Raw genomic sequence first — 17,084 nt, forward strand, 5'->3', positions numbered from 1 at the left:
AAACCCAGAAAATCTGTTTCACCATCATTGATGCTTTGGTCCATTTGTTTTCTGCCTTTTCCTGTACATTTCTTTTCTGTGATTAAGATCATGGAGTTTTTTGTTGTTGTTATTTAGGGTTTTTTTTTTTTTTTTTTTTTTGAGAGAGAGAGAGAGAGAGAGAGAGAGTGCATGCAAGCAGGGAAGGGGCAGAGATGGAGAGAGGGAGAGAGAGAACCCCAAGCAGTCTCTGCCCTGTCAGCGCAGAGCCCGATTGGGGGCTCGATCTCACAAACCATGAGATCATGACCTGAGCTGAAATCAAGAGTCGGATGCTTAATCAGCTGAGCCACCAGGCGCCCCAAGATCATGCAGTTTTTAAAATCCAAGTTTTAATTTTACTTACTATCATGTCACGAGCATTTCTCCATGTCATTGCAGATCACCCCACTTTTCTTTGGCTTAAAAGTACTGCATCCATTAAAAAAATTCAAACAGTGTAAAAGGACATATGTAGTGAGAATCAGTACCTGCCACTCCCCCCGCCCTTCCCGCTTCGGTCCCAGAGGCTCCTTGTAGAGATGGTCTGTGCTTCTTCATGGGATCCCTCTTCAAACCTACAAATGGGAGCACAGTGAATCCCTGTTCTGCGTCCCCCTGTGCTTCAGGGCATCTTGGCTACTGTCCCATCAGTGCACACAGAGCCAGCTGCCTTTTAACGACTTCCTGTATCATCGTTCTATGGAGGGATCATCGTCTATCTCATTGATCTATTGATAGACCGGCTTTGCTTCCAATCTTTTGTTGTTACATCAGCACTGTGATCAATATCCTTGTGCAAATGTCCTTTTGTCCGTGTGCAATTATGTCTGTAATAGAATTACTGGGGAAATACGGCGTTTAATGACTATCATCAAGATGGGATGGTAGACAAAAATCGTCCCCCGTATCAAGGTTAGTTGGTATTCCACCCATGCGAGCTTATTTTGGGGTACCCCACACATATTTTAGCTTCAGGAAATACCTGAATATTAAAGTGTTCAGCTAAGGCTGAAGTCTTGGAACAAGAAATTTAAAAATGTTTTTTGTAGTTTTTTATTTATTCAGGTAATGTCTATACCCAACATGGGGCTCACACAACCCCGAAATCAAGAGTCACATGCTCCTCCAACCGAGCCAGCCGGGTGCCCCTAGAGCAAGAGATTTTATCCATTTTCCTAATTACTGAACTATTGAGAACTTTTACGTAATTTTTGTTCAAGAAATTACTAGCTTTCATGGTCATCGTTGATTATCGCTTCTTCGCAACATACACACACAATGTGCAAATATTTGAAAGTAGATACCCAGGCATCACATCAGTTGCTATTGTTGTGTGATAACAAACCACAAAAATTTGGTGGCACACACTGATGAGTATTTATTTAACTCCCACATCTGTGGGTCTGCTGGGAGTCAGCTGCTCCGGACGAGGCTTAGCTGGACGGCCGGCTCTGTCCCACGTGTGTCTCATCCTCCTCGTGGGACCAGCAAGCAAACCGGGCAAGTGGAAACAGACAAGGTCTCTTAAGGCCCGTGCTCAGAGCTGCTGCTCGGTCAGTTCTGATCGATTCTGTTGGTCCAAACAAGTCACACAGCGGAGCCCAGATTCAGGGGGCTGGGGAAATACACTGTGCCTCTGAAATGGGAGGCAGAACAAAGTCCGTGACAAGGGGCACGGATACAGGGAAGGGTGGAGAACCGGGGCTAAGGATTCGGTCGTCCTAGATGTTAACAATAATCTTAACTGATACACCTTATTCCTACTCTGACACTTCTTTGCTGATTAGCTATGAAGATCACCTGTGTGAGCTCAGCTCAGGGATTTTGCTCAAGGTCAGGGATGCCGAGAATAGCCCTGAGAGTAGGCATTGGGCTACACCAAAGCCCCAGAGCATATTTGGGCCATGTCCTGAGCTGAAGATAAACATGAGTCATGCCTAGATGTTTGGCAGGCATGGGAACCCAGGCCTACTGACCCCTGTGCCTTGGCCAGGGCTGTGGCTGTGGCACGGGCCAGTCAGCTCTCACCCCACGTTTGCCCTGTTGATGGTGTAACAGGGGCTCCTTCTCATTGCAGGGCAACATGGGTCCTGCTGCCTTCTGGCTTCTGCTCTTCCTCCTCAAGAATCCTGAGGCCCTGGCTGCTGTCCGTGGAGAGCTTGAGCAGCTCCTCTCCAGAACAGAACAGACTGTTTCGCAAATGACCACCCTGCCCCAGAAGCTTTTGGACAGCATGCCTGTGCTTGGTGAGACAGACCCTCCAGATTAGCCCCAGACACTGGGTCATCGTGGGCCCCGTAAGCCCTTCCCAGCATGGACTCCCATCATCCAGAGTCCATCAGTGTCCTCTGACCTAGGGTCTCCCAAGACCTCCTATCTTCTTAGACCTGGTATCTCTGTGCCCCTCACTCAGCTGCCCAGGACTCATGGTCTCTGTAGATTTTTGGTTGCAAATGGCAAAAAACCTAACTTAAACTGGCTGAAGCACACAAAGGACTTTCTTTGAGGGCATTAACTCAGAAGTCCAGAGGACAGCTACCTTCAGGCACAGGTGGACCCAGGTGCTTTAACAACATCATTAGGACTCAGTCTGTCCCTCTCTGGGCCCTGCCCTGCTGGGTTGGCTCCAGTCTCAGGTCAGCAGGATGGCCACCAGTCCGGGCTGACGTACTGTCAGTCCTACGAGGGGGTGCTTCTCTGAGATGTTCCTACCCAAAGTCCCAGGATTGTGTCTCATTGGCTGTCTTTGAGTCACATGCCCATCTTGAACCAGTGACAGGTTCAGAGGGTTGAAATGCTCTGATTGGTCAATCACACACAGCCCATGGAATTGGGAGTGAAGTCAACAGCCCACTCTCTGACAGTGGGAGAGGAGTGGTCTCCAGAAGAAGATCAGGGAACTGTTTCCGGATGGGGAGTGTAAGCTGGTCAAACAGAAACAACTGACATTGATGGCCCTGCTCTCCCCAGCCTCCCCTGATAATCGCCCTGGCTCCCACAGTCCTTCACAGCTTCTAGTGTCAGACCCAAACTCTCACATCCAATATCTGAGGACCGTAGTAATCATATCTCATCAGTTGGCCTTTTTTGGCTCCTCTGTGTGATGGGGGGCAAGTTATGCACCCTCTCTGAGCCTGCCCACCTTCCTCTGTAAAATGAGGGCTGGGGGTGGCATTTGCGTGTGTGAGAGGACAGCTGCTGACCCTTCCTGGTGCCTGCCCATGCAGACAGTGTGCTTAGTGAGAGCCTCAGGCTCACTGCTGCGCCCTTCATTACCCGGGAGGTCATGGTGGACCTGGCCATGCCCATGGCAGATGGGCGGGAATTCAGCCTGCGACGTGGAGACCGCCTCCTCCTCTTTCCCTTCCTGAGTCCCCAGAAAGACCCGGAAATCTACACAGACCCAGAGGTAAGTTGCATACCAGGGACTGTGGGGAAAAAAAATCCGCGGCTTCGGGACCTCAGTGGCAGCCCAACTCTGCTCTTTGTTTGCTGTGTGACCATGCCCAGATTACTTCACCTCTCTGTGTCTCTCACCTGTGAAATGGACCTCATGATAGCACCTGCCGCATTGGGTTGTCAGGAAAATTAAAGGAGAGCGTGTAAGAAAGGGTTTCACAGTGCCTGGCATGCGTGGAATGCTTTGTAAGCGATAGCTGAGCAATTTTCCTTTTTTCAGAATGTTATGTCAGCATCTCAACACTTTTCTCTCTCCTCGGACTTTGAGATAGATGGGTCAAACTTTTATAAGTTCTGACAGATTTGGGTGCTTACCATGAGCCAGGCCCTGTGCTGTACATCCATCCACATACCCTTCCTTCCATCCATCCGTCCACCTACCCACTCAGACTTCCATCTCTGCAGCCCCTGGTCCTTTTACTTGTCCTTCCGCCCATCTTTCATTCAGCTCCTCCTCTGTGCCAAGCCCTGTTCTCAGACACTGTCTTCACCTTACCCTACAATGTAACCAAAGGAAATTGACATCCTCTTTTTAAGAAATAATTTTGTTTACGTAATCTCTATGCCCAGGGAGGGGCTCGAACTCATGACCCTGAGATCAAGAGTTGCATGTTTTACCTTCTGAGCCAGCCAGGCACCTCTAAAAATAATTTTAAAATTTACCCTGCCAAAGTAATATGTACCTGTAAAGTAGAAATATGCAGACACATGTGTTTAAAAGTAAAAACTTTTCTTCACTGCCTTTACTCTCCACTTCTACAGAGTTCCCTAACAATGGTTTGGAGTGTATCCTTTAAATTATTTTTATGCCTTTACAGACACACATACCACGCTGACACACGTATGAATAAATAGGTGTGTGAACAGGATAACACAGTACATGCTATTCTGAAACTTGCCTTTTTAACTCAACCAGTCTAAAGAACCCTTTCTGGGGCGCCTGGGTGGCTCAGTCGGTTAAGTGTCTGACTTCAGCTCAAGTCATGATCTCGCAGCTTGTGAGTTCGAGCCCCGCGTCGGGCTCTGTGCGGACAGCTCAGAGCCTGGAGCCTGCTTCGGATTCTGTGTCTTCCCCTCTCTCTACCCCGTTCCCGCTCATGCTCTGTATCTCTCTGTCTCTCAATAGTAAATAAATGTTAAAAAAAAAAAAATTAAAAAAGAACCCTTTCTGTGTGAGCGCATACAGACCAAGCCTACCCTTCTAAAAAGCTGAGGTAATTAAAAAAAAATTTTTTTAAATTTTTTTTTTAATGTTTATTTATTTTTGAGACAGAGACAGAGCATGAACGGGGGAGGGGCAGAGAGAGGGAGACACAGACTCTGAAACAGGCTCCAGGCTCTGAGCCATCAGCCCAGAGCCCGACTCGGGGCTCGAACTCCCGGACCGCAAGATCATGACCTAAGCCGAAGTCGGACGCTTAACCGACTGAGCCACCCAGGCGCCCCTAAAAAAAAAATATTTTTTATGTTTATTTATTCTTGAGAGAGTGAGAGAGACACTCACTCCGTCAGCCGGGGAGGGGCAGAACGAGAGAGGGAGACACAGAATCTGAAACAGGCTCCGGGCTCTGAGCTGTCAGCACAGGGCCCGACGCGGGGCTCGAACTCACGGACCGCGAGATCGTGACCTGAGCCGAAGTTGGGTGCTCAACCGACTGAGCCACGCAGGCGCCCTAAGCTGCGGTAATTTTTTAACCACTGCCCTGTTGATTGGCCTTCACGTTGCTTTCAGTTTTTCCCTCTTGTAAAGAAGACCTCGATGAACACCCTCGCACAGTTTTCTCCCGGCATGCGTGTTGTGGGGGGTGGAGACAGAAATGGGCCTCCTTTCTATTTCAGGTGTTTAAGTATAACCGATTCCTGAGCTCAGATGGGTCAGAGAAGAAAGACTTTTACAAGGACGGGAAGCGACTGAAACACTACAGCATGCCGTGGGGCGCTGGGCACAACCAGTGCCTGGGGAAGGCTTATGCCATCAGCAGCATCAAACAGTGAGTGTGGGGGCGGTGGCACGGGGTGCAGGCCTGGGGTTGGAGGGGGAGGCTCCTGCTTCAGCTGGTTAGCACACGCCCTCCTCTCCGGAGACCAAGGGTTCTCAGCCAGGAGAATGGGCAGAGGCTCCACACAGCCCTTGAGCCTTCTCCTGCCCACAGATCTGTTTATTTGTGTTTTTAAAAATGTGTGCTAACTTTTTAAGAATCAGAAGATCACGCATGAAAAGCCAGATTTCTGATCTCTTTTGAAATCATCAGATCTGGCAATGAGCTCTTCCCTGCAAGCCTGGTGTCCAAATACCAAACTCCCAGAATACCAAACACTGGACGTTCTGTGCAGCTGACCATTGCTATCCACAGCTGCTGTGCGTGTTCAGAACCCTCTCAGCAGGAACTGGCCGAACGTCATTGTTCCCTCTTGGTTATTTCAACGCCTGTGGGCCGGAGTGCCTTATAAATTCTCTTCCCTGGATCCCAAGAGCCTTGGCCCCCGGACCACAGACAGGGTTATGACATCTGCCCTGTCCTGTCCTGCCCCTGTGTAATCGTAAGCTGGGTGACCTTCTGTGCCTGTTTCCTCAACGGTTCAAGGCGGGGGTCCTAATCCTGCTGTGTCCCCAGTGGTGTCAGAATCTAGGAGTTGGGTCTTCCAAAGTACTTACCCCACTGCCTGGCTCATCGTAGGCATTTAATAAGTGTTAGTTATTATTACAATTGCTCACATTACTATTACTAACGAGGAAGAATTATGCTAGGTGGGTGGGCACGTTGCATTAACCTCTTGGTCTTGGTTTTCTCGGCGGTAAGTTCTGCTTCATGCGCTTTCGTAAAACTCACACCCACGTGAAGCCACACAATAAAATCAACAGGGATTGTGGGAAAAATGGGGCCGGGGATCCGACAGTCAAAAAAACCCTCGTGAAGTAACACATGCAAGATAAGAACCCAGGGGAGAGACGGTCGTACAGGCTCACACGTGTTACGTGCTTTCTCCTTGTGCCTCTCCCACACGAAACCCATAAGCAAATGAGGAATCTGCATGAGGCCCCCTTGGTGTCCCAGTGTATCCATCAGGTTGGAACAGACTCACGTGTTCAAAAATGTAGCGGAACTGACTGTAGTTGTTACCTCGGGAAGTTTCTGGACAGATAAAAAGAGATCACGCATACTAAATGCTTAGCACGGTGCCTTGCACCTAGGGTGTCAGTAAATTAGCTAATTTGTTAGTATTTTTATCTCCCTTCACTGCCATGCACCCCTGCTAGGCAGGGGTCAGCCTGACACTGACTAGAGGTCAGATCATTTGCCACCGTGATCACGGACCTGGTGAGGGGAGGTGCCAGGATCCAAATCCAGGTGTCAGCACAGAACTCCCTGCCCGATACAAACTTGATCTCTAGCATCCTACAGCTTCAGAGCTGGGAGGGGCTCGTCCCACCTCTTGGGCCTTCTTTGACCGGACAGGGAAACCGAGGCCCAGGGTGGGGAGGAAACTTAAGAGGCAGAGTTGAGTTCATCCAGCTCTGCTGCCTGGGGTGTGGACTTGGCTCTGTCCTCGCCTTCCCTCCTCTCCATTCAGTGAGGTTAAAGCGTCCTCAGTCCCACACTGTCACCTGGGTCTCGGTGGGGGTGGTGAAGGGACACTGAGCAGTGGAAGATCCAGTCCTGACCCCACTGACACAGGAGGTGAGCTAAGGCAGGTGGGCTGGGGCCAGTTCACATCAGGTAGGGCTGCCTCCACACTTACCGGCACACGATTACACCCTGCCCCCGGCTCGTATGCTTGTCAGGAGGTTCCCCAGAGACGGCAGTAAGAGGCCTTGGGGGCGGGGTACCTTTCCCTAAGCTCACAAAGGCAGCCTCTGGTTTAGCAGCAGCCCTGACCAGAGCAGACAGTGAGGGCTCCAGGAGCTGTGTGGGGACAAGGGGTGGGGAGAGGACAAGGGGCGGGCAGGAGAGTCAGAAAGGGTCCCTGAGTCAGGAGGAGTCAGGCTCTGTTGCTGTAATAAACGACCCCCAAGTCTCTGGCCTGTCACAACAGAGGTGTAGTTCCTACTCATACAAAGTAGGTTGTGGGTTTGGGGTCCCTCCCCTCCACACAGAGACTCAGGGCCAAGCTCTTTCTATCTCCCCGCCCCATCACCCCAACACAAGGCACATGCAGCCATCAGGCAGAGAACACGCTGACAGTCTCGTGTCGGCCGAGCAGTCTTTGGCGTGGAATCGACATTTGTCATTTCTGGTCACCGCCTGTCAGCAGAACTGGCCGGCGGGCCTCCTAGCCCCAGGGGCTGGCCGGGGTGAACGAGCTCGTGGACTTTGGGCAGGAAGCACCTGTGCTCTTTTGCTCTCCTCCCACTTTTCCCAAAGCGAGAGCTGGGGTCAGACTCAGGAGGAAGCCATTGCCCCCCTGCCTTATTCCAGAGGAGACCCCCAACTCTTCCAGTCCTTCCCACCTGCGACACCATCTCTCTGCAGATTCGTGTTCCTTGTGCTGGTGCACTTTGACCTGGAGCTGATCAACCCAGACGTGGAGATCCCCGAGTTTGACCTCAGCAGGTACGGCTTTGGGCTGATGCAGCCGGAACACGACGTGCCTGTCCGTTACCGCGTCCGGCCATGAGCTCTGCCGTGCACTTGCCTCCACCCAGCCTGCCCGCCCCCCCCCCCCACCCCGTCACTCGGCTTTCTGTGTCTGCATTTCCCCTGGGTGCAGGAGCTTTGGACACTCAACGGTGCCCGCATGACCACTTTCCTGATTCTTCCTTGGAAGGCTATGCCCAGGGGAGGGGAACGAAGGGAAGCTGAGAGGGGGTGAATGGAAAAGGGACACCAGAAGCTCTGTGAATGGTTTGCTGTTCTGGTCGAGTTTCAAAAGGAGTCTCTTTCTCTCCCGACTCACCTTGCCCTGCCCCCCACCTCATGATATCCACAAAAGCTGGGACCCACAGGGCAGAAGCAGAGGAGTCTTGACTGGTCTGCCATGCCCCCGCTCCCCAAGGGGCCAGGTCCTCGACAGTGATGTGGTCCAGGCCTTAGCCTGTCAAAGCAGATGCTGGCCATAAAAAGGCCAATCAGGGCCTACCCATGTGTCCATTGATACAGGCTCTGTCCCCAAATTACCATTAAACTAGCCTAAGCCAAAGGAGTCCCTTAATTGTCTGCTTACCCACGGGCCCCATTTGCCACACTTGCCTTATCTCTCCATTCACACCAATGCTTGAGAAAATTCAGGAAGGTTTTCCCAAAGGCGAATATTCAAGGCACAGAACATGCGCTCCTCCCAAAGCTCTGTGCTCTGTCCTAGATGTATGGGCTCCAGATGGGAGAGCTTCCCCAGTGTCCAGACTCCAGTAGGGAATGAGAAAGACAGCCCCAGCAGGCTGGCCCCGTTGGAAGGAACCAGCCAGGGCTCCCTGGGCTGGTGGAGCCAGAAAAGGAGGTGTTGGTTTGCTACACCCTAGCCTGGAACCACCAGCTGCTGCCCGCTCCAGTGGCAGACCTGTTTTGTGTGGCCCAGACTTCGAAAAAATACATTAGCTGTTACCGTGTCCTCTTTGGGAGAGTCTGTTTAAAATGTCCAGCTTCTCTTGAAAACGTGGACAGCCTGGCCACACTGGGCCCATATTCCCAAGGGCGGCTATTGGCCAGAGCTGAGATACAGCCACCTCCCTTATCCAGGGCACGTGCATTCTGGCTCACTAGGGTTTCCACTTGGTGGAGATTTTTCTGCTTTTCCCTTCCCAGTACCCCCAGGCCCTTGAAGGCACTCCAGTTTGAGAACCCTCTTCTAACTCTTAGAAGTGATACTGTAGGAGGTGGTAACAACCTACTAATTGGTCCTCAGACCCATGGTGCACCTGTCCTGGGTGCACCCCCCCTTCGTACAAACAGATCAAGGATGAAAACTTGCTTTTGCGTCAGCTTTGTGGTCGGGGGGTGGGGGGACAGATCAAAGAGAAAAACTGCCTGGAAACCTTTCTTGTGATGTTAAGTATCATTATTAACATGAGGTCCTGTTTACTGAGGACCCTCTGAATGCCTGTGACAGGTGCAGTAGATGCGGTATTCCTACTTCTTACAGCATCTCTGTGAAGAGAGGATGGTTATGCCTTCTTTATGGATGAGGAGGGGCGCTCAGGGAGGTGCCGTGACTTGGTAGGATTTGGCAGAATTCGTGTCCCAGTAGCAAATGCTGGGTGGGTAGCTCTGTGTTCCTTGGGCTCCAGGCGGGTGGTGGAGGGGCAGTCCTGTTTAGCATCGCACAAGACACACACACACACACACACACACACACACACACACACACACACACGTACTACAGCTCAGTCCCCGTAGCTCTGGCTAGAGGGAGGAGAGGACCTGAGGCCTCCAAACGTTCCAGGGGCTTGGGGGCTTCCCTGGCCCTCAGCCTCCAGGCACCCCCAGGATTCCCAGACAGACACTGTGATTGGCAGGAGGCAGGATATCCCCAGGGAAACCCGTCTTCGCGCCTGGGTGACCCCTGCTGCCGCCTGCTTCTTAACTCCGCAGGAAATCAGGGTTGGCAGCCTTCTGTGGGAGGACGGTGCCGGTTTCCATGGCAACTGTAGCTGCCTCCTCCTGGCTTGGAAGGGAAGGAAGAAGGCCGGCAGAAGTAGCTGCAGGAAGATCTCTCGTGCAGGGCTGCACCCTGGTGCGCTGGGGAAAAGCCCCGATGACGCCCCACAGGTCAGGGCTGTGTGGTCCCCAGGACTAGATTCTCACCCATGTCCCCAAAAGGCCAATTGCTTTTAAAGGTGGCAGCTCCTTGGAGCCACAGTCATTAGGAAGAGATGGGTCTCCCACCAGGTAGCCCCAGCTGGTACCAGAGATATTGGAGTAGAGCTTGAGAGGCGACGCTTTAAATCCTCCTTTGTTTTAATCTTTATTCTTTTCCCCTTTTTTCTTTAAAAAGAAATCAATGTAAACATAAGGTACAGTGAAAAGAGGGAAAGGTGAGTGTGTTCGCTCCTTGCCACAGGTCAGTTAGGAGGGTACCCGGACATCGTTGTATTTGTTCATATTTTGCTTTAGAATCACAAACTTGCAGGACACATGCTAGAAATGCTCTTAGGTTGGGGCACCTGGGTGGCTCGGTTGGTTAAGTGTCCGACTTCGGCTCGGGTCATGATCTCGCGCGTCGTGGGTTCAAGCCCCGCATCAGTGCAGAGCCAGCTTTGGATCCTCTGTCCCCCCTCGCTCTCTGCCCCTCCCCAACTCACACACGCTCCCTTTCCCTCTCTCTCTTTCAAAATAAATAAACATTTTTTTTAAATGCTCTTAGGTTGACCTAATGAAGTGTTTCCTTCCCATTGTCATTTTTTTTTTTTTTGCTATATTTTGTATTGCTGTTTACCAGATATTCTCCTTGAAACAGACTCATTTTTTACACTTAAATTTGCTTAAAAGGGAACGTTATTCCATCACTGCCAGTAACGGACAACATGTATCTCTCACTGCCAAAAATAGAAAGTGGCTGTGAAATATAAATTTGCCGGGGTGGGAGGGCCTCCGTGCCGTGTCGCCAAGGCTCAGAGCCCGAGGTCTGTCTCTTCTCTGTTACAAAATGAGACAAGGAGGCGGTCCAGGGGTGTTACAGCCAGGCCAGCATCACCCGAGGCTTTCTCCTTGACAGTCACAGGTGAAGGGGGCAGAGGGTGTGTGTCTGAGCCCAGGGTCTTCTCCTGCCACCAGCCAGCCCTGCTCGCAGTGAGCTGGGGACGTCCCACCCGTTTGTTTTTGTTTTTTGATAAACACCGTGTTTCGGGAGTAGCCGTGATTATTATGCCTTGCTGTTGTAATAAAGAGTTCTATTTTCATATAATATTGTTGAACAGAAATGTGCTGAAATGTATTAAATCATCCTTGTTTGTCGAACTGCCTCAGTGTGATTTAGGTGGAGCGTCGGCCGTGTCCGGAATGGCAAGGTTGGTTTCTGGGAAGAGACAACAGAGCACCTACTGGGTGCCAGCTTTGGGACAGGGCCTTTAGAACCAGCCGTACTTCCAGCTGCCCTGCATATATTATTATCTCCGTTTTTGTAGATGAAGAAAATGGCTGTTGGAGAGGTGAAGGGGCTTGACACGTGGCTAATTAGTAGCCGCAAGAGTTGAGCATAGGCCTCTCTGCCTCCTGAGACCGTGTTCAGGATCCCTCTATCAGCAGTCCTCCCGATGGCAGGAAATGGGGGCTCACAACCCAAAGTAAGACAAGCAGAAAAAAGTCTCTTAAAAGTTCACTGGAGGTTCTCTCTCCTTCACCATAATCTATGCACTTGTCTTAATATAATAAAGAAGAGGGGAAATGAATTAGATCTGGGAAAGATAAAAAAGAGAAGATTGGTTTTTTTCCCTCTCAAATCTTTGAGTAAACAATAATTTCTGCAGGCAAATGTCCCTCACATCGGGTTCCTCATCCTCGAGGGGGAATGGAGGCAGGCTCGGTGGGATTGAACTTGGCTCGGATAGACCTCTCAAGTAAGACAGCAACACTTTGCACATAAAATGTTTACATTCAACACAGACGTTTCTCTCCCTTGCACGCAGATATGGGACCCCAGCGGTGGAGGCGCAGCTACGCCATCACCAGGCCCTTCTGGTCACTCTGTCATCTGCGTGTGTGGGGAAGAGGGTGCCAAGTGGGGGGAGAAGGTGGGGGGCTATCCGCTTGCCCCGGGACCTCCCCCAGGACCCCAGTGTGGCCTGCGTGGCCTGGGAAAGACAAGGCAGGTGTTCCTACATTAGGCAAACCCGAGAAGGGAGCCCTTGGGGCATCTGGATCCTCTGTATGACTTTATTTCAGGGGTTCTGCGGGCTGACCACTGGTGGAGAAATACTGATGGGTTGGCCAAGGGGCAAACCCCAAATACCCCTGTGAAAGAACCCTGGTTTCCTTCACATATCAGGGAGCCATGTGCTCAGAGAAGATAGGGCCAACCTCCAAATCAAGATCTGGAGCTGAGCCAAATACAGGTATCAGGCCCCTCTAGTCAGTGATTGGGCTAGCAGTTGTCATGTGACCCAGTACAGGCCAATGAGATGATCAGGAAAGTCTGTGGAGAGCTTCAGAAGTGTGGGAGAAGTTCCTCCTTCCTCCTCCTCTCGGGGTGGTCATGCCATGGCCATGGCAGCCATTGTGTGATCATGAAGATAAGAGAATCTCGGGGAAAACCAAGAATCCTGAGGTCTCTGAGCTGCTGCTGTGACAGACCCTCACATCACCTACTCCTGGATTTTGTGTTCAATGGAATAATCAAGGTCATCATTGTTCAGGTTCTACTTAGGGACCACATACCATAGTGGTTAAGAGCACAGGCTCTGCCTGGGTGGGAATCTCTGCTGAGCCACCTCATATCAGGGTGATTTGGGTCATGTCTCTGTGGTCCAGGTTCTTCACCTGTCAAATAGGGATGAAGGACAATGACGTAGGGTTTTGTGAGCATTAGATGAGGTAATATTGTCATTCACAGCCCGTGGAGGAGACAGGAAAAAGGAGTATCCTAAGTTAGCCTCACAATAGAGTTTCCCAGAGGAAAGAAACTAATCCAGATCATGAGGAGTCAGGGAACGGGACACTGGATCTGGACTTTGGAAGGTGACTAGGAGCCCGCCACGTGGGAAAAACGATGGTTGGAGTTGGGGAACCATTCCAAGCAACAGAAGCAGTGTAACAAAGGCCCTGTGTATATCAGTTTTCTGTTGCTGTTTAACAACCCCAAAATGTAGCGATTTAAAATGAAACTGTTGTAGGGCCACCTGGCTGGCTCAGTCGGAAGAACATGTGACTCGATCGCAGGGTTATGCGTTCCAGCCCCACATCTGGTGTAGAGATTACCAAAGAAATTAAATAAAACATACAAAATAAACAAACTTTAAAAAATGGAATTGTTTTATTATTTCTCACGGTTTTATGGGCTGAGTGGGGCTTAGCTGGATGGTTCTTCTGCTGGTCTCACTTGGGATCTCACAAGTAACTGTAGTCAGATGCAGGTAACATCTGTAACATCTCAGATGGTGACTTGGCAGGGACACTTGACAGGCTGTGCTCAGCTGAGATGTTGAGGTAGCTGAGTCACTGTCTCTTCTCATGTAGTTTCAGGGCTTCTCACTCTCCACGTGGCCTCTCCAGCAGGGAATCAGGGCTTATGTATCAGAGCTCTCAAAGGTACAGAAGTCAGACCTTCTTTAGGGCTTAAGTTTGGAAATCATGTTCTGCTGGTAAATATGAATCACAAGGCCAAGCCCATAGTCAATGTGGATTGCAACTGGGCAAGGTGTGCCTACCAAGAGGCAGGCTCATGGGGGGCCATCTTTGGGAAGCAGCTACTACTGGGCCAGAAGTTGGAAAGTCTTTGCCTGCAACGTGGGGATGTAGTGGTGGGTGATGAAGCTGGAAAAGCAGACAGGGCAAGGGTCAAGTGCAAGTTTCCATGCCCTGCAATCCCAAGTTGGTGGGGGGCGGGGGGAGAGAAGCACCCCATCTTTGTGAGAAAGAAATACCACGATTCTGGCAACTGTCTCCCCAAACCCAAAATGCCATCAGTTGTCTCCCCATCTCCATGGAGGGGGATGATGGTTAGGGGCCATCTAGGACCCACCGTGTGTCAGAGGGGCCAGCACTCTCCCTCCCTCTGCCACAGCAGAAATTGAGATCTCAATTTCTTTAAAAAGTCTTTAAAAAAAACCAGTCTTTTACATCCTAAAGGTAAAAATCAAATCAGCTACTCCCTGCTTAAAACTTTTTAACACTCGTGACATAAAATCCAAATACCTCCCCACAGCCCTCGCCTACATGATTTTTCTCATTCTGTTTTTCTCTCCTACTTCATCTTGGACCACTGTTGCCCTCACCAACTCTGCTCTGACCACATCCACCATCTCACATCTCCTTCAACCCTCCCTCCTGCCCCAGGGCCTTTGTATCTGCTCTCCCTTCTACCTTTAGCTTGGAATGCCCTTCCCCCTGCTTTTTTATGGCTTACTGATTACTCTGATTTACCACCCATCTGCAACATCACCACCCCCTCCTTCCCATTTTCATACTTTTTGCATTTCCTGCTCAGCAATTATCAGTGTTAGATTATTTTTAAATGTCTCTGTTTATGTCTCCCATTTGAATGTGAGCTCCAGGAGGGTGGGTTGGCTTCACTGCTCCTGCATTTCCAGCATGCAACATAAGCTCAACACATAGTAGGTGCTCGGAAAATATGCACTAAGTGAACAAATGGCCTTTTCCTCATTGTGGGAGAGTTTGTCCTTTACCTTGGACAGTGAAGAGTCATGAAGGTTTATAAACAGGGGAGTGACATGGTCAGACTTCTGCCTTTAAAGGTCCACCCTGGTAGCTGGGGAGGGGTTGGGTTAGAAGAGGGGTGCACCTAGGGGAGGAAGATCAGAGAGGAGGCAGACAAGACTGGGAAGGGGGGGCAAGGGCAGTGGAAAGCAGGTAAGAGACCTCAGTCCCCAAGGGCAGGGGATCTGGATGTCAAAGAAACGTTATCTTACAAGAATCAGTTCATTAGCTCTTTGATTTCCTCCTTTTGCTGACTTGCTCCTTTTCTATCACATCTTGGAGTTCCCAGGCTATCTGCGGGAAAGAGATATTAGTTTACCTTTAATTGCTTTGCTGGAAGCCCGTGCCTCAGTCCATCCATGCCCTGTATTTCATCATTGTTTGGCCACAGACCCTGGGAGACTGGCTTTGGCAAAGTCCGGGCCACAAAGGGGTTCAATGGACTATGTGCAGCTTTGCCTATCTCCCTCTGTGTGGTCCTCTGGGGGTACCCATACTTCCTCCCAGAGAGGGAGCCAGGGCTTAGCAGAGAGCATTACATGTAATAAACACTTTAAAATGTTAGGTAGTAGACGAGTGGGGATGGCCGAGTGAGTGGGTGGGTGGGTGGATGGAGGACGGATGGATATTTGGACTGGATGATCATGTTGGGGGGATGAATGAGTGAATGAGTAGGTAGACAGGTGCGTGAGTGGGTGTATGGATAGGTGGATGTGTGAGTAGGTGGGTAAGTAATTGGGTATATGGGTAGATGGGTGGGTGGGTGGGTGAATGGGTAAATAAATGAACAGTTAGATGGTTGGATAAATGGTCGGTGGGTGAATGAATGGGTGGAAAGATGGGTAGTGAATGGAACATGTGAATGAATAGAAACAAAGATGGATGTGTGAGAGTATGAGTACATGGATTGATAGATGAGTGGGTAGATAAATGGTTCAGTGTGTAGTTGGATAGTCTGGTGGCTGTATGGTTGGATAGTATATGGATGGTTGAATGGCTGAATGATGGGTAGGTGGTAGACAAAAGATGGAAGGAGAATGGGTAAATGTTTGGGTTGGTAAGAAATCCAGACTCACCCATTTACCAGGAACCTGGGCCAGGAACCCCAGGGCTTGATAAAGGCTATCAGGCTAGCATAGAATGGGCGCTAGAATCAGACATCTGGTCGCTCAAGGGTCATCCAACAGCTAATAGGTATTTATATTAGAATATTCAGCCAAAGGGCGAGAGAGCTAGAAAGACTCTTAAGTGAGGTTGGATACATGCAAAGCATTTAGTACAATGCCTGGTACATAGTAACAGCTCAATGTTAGCTGCTATTCTACAGTTGTTGGTACTACTGTTACATTAATGTGTACTTCTTAGTGTTAATCGTGGTGCTAAGCACTTCATGTGCATTATCTCATTTGTCCCCCCAGCAACTCCGAGAGGTAGATGCTATCATTAGCCCCATTTTACTCATGATTATGATTATTATTACTATTGGGTGTGACAAAAGAGAAACAGGCAAGAAGACTGGAGTTCAAGCTGGTGGAAAATTCCCTGGGGCTGCTGGGAGTTTGGGCAAGCCACAGCAAAGAGCAGTTGTCTTGAGTGACATCTACTCAGAGATGTCAATGATTTCCCTTGAGCCTTTGGGTGCCCCCATAACTACCCTCATAGAGTAATTATTCCTTCCCAGGGGTCTGTGGGGGAGAGGGGAAAGGGGATTAATTAGTCATGCTCAGTGCCCAGAAGTGCCAAGAAAACTGAGGACACTCCGTGGGGTTATAAATAAGTGATGGCTGTTATTATGGAGTTTAAGAAGGAAAAACTGGCTTCGAGTGGATAGATCACTTGCTACCACAGTTTAGAGGGGGTTCACCTGCATTTACAGTGACGAATTGGGCTGATTTGATGTCGTTCAGCCTCAGGTAAAAATCTCAACACATTTTAGCAGGAAGTCTGCCAAGAGGCCATGAGCAGATAGGGTTTGTGCCTTGCCGCTGGTACTGAGCTGTCCACTCTCTGGTTTGACCTTTGGGATGCTGTTCCCCTTGTGAGCTTTGTCTCTTTCCCATCTGTAAAATGACCTGAACTCTTACGGGGGGACCGCTTCTCTATAAAACATTTTTTTTAAATTTTTTTTTCCAACGTTTATTTATTTTTTTTGATTGTTCTTTTTGCCCTGGGTCCTGTGAGTTCATTTTCTTTTCTCCTGTTTCTTATAAGTACATTCTAAGGAGATGGTAAACTTTTGGTTTGTGGAGAAAGAATTGTATCAGTTGGCTCTTTGGGACATAAAGGAAAATATCATAA

At 49.8% G+C, this 17,084-nt stretch overlaps 1 protein-coding gene across 1 annotated transcript in view; it reads left to right on the forward strand.

The window, feature by feature from the left end:
* The window catches only part of PTGIS (prostaglandin I2 synthase), a 37,441-nt gene extending 29,344 nt beyond the window's left edge, over positions 1 to 8,097 (forward strand). Inside the window, exons 7-10 of the mRNA XM_047069836.1 lie at positions 2,099 to 2,267; positions 3,249 to 3,430; positions 5,320 to 5,471; positions 7,953 to 8,097. Of these exons, the coding sequence (XP_046925792.1) occupies positions 2,099 to 2,267; positions 3,249 to 3,430; positions 5,320 to 5,471; positions 7,953 to 8,097 (648 nt within the window). The remainder of the gene's footprint in view (positions 1 to 2,098; positions 2,268 to 3,248; positions 3,431 to 5,319; positions 5,472 to 7,952) is intronic.
* Positions 8,098 to 17,084: the final 8,987 nt, after the last annotated feature.

The sequence above is a fragment of the Lynx rufus genome, unplaced genomic scaffold, assembly GCF_022079265.1.
Source record: "Lynx rufus isolate CCGP_SWC_20201006 ecotype Redwood Valley unplaced genomic scaffold, mLynRuf1.p SCAF_8, whole genome shotgun sequence".
Taxonomy (NCBI): Eukaryota; Metazoa; Chordata; class Mammalia; order Carnivora; family Felidae; genus Lynx; species Lynx rufus.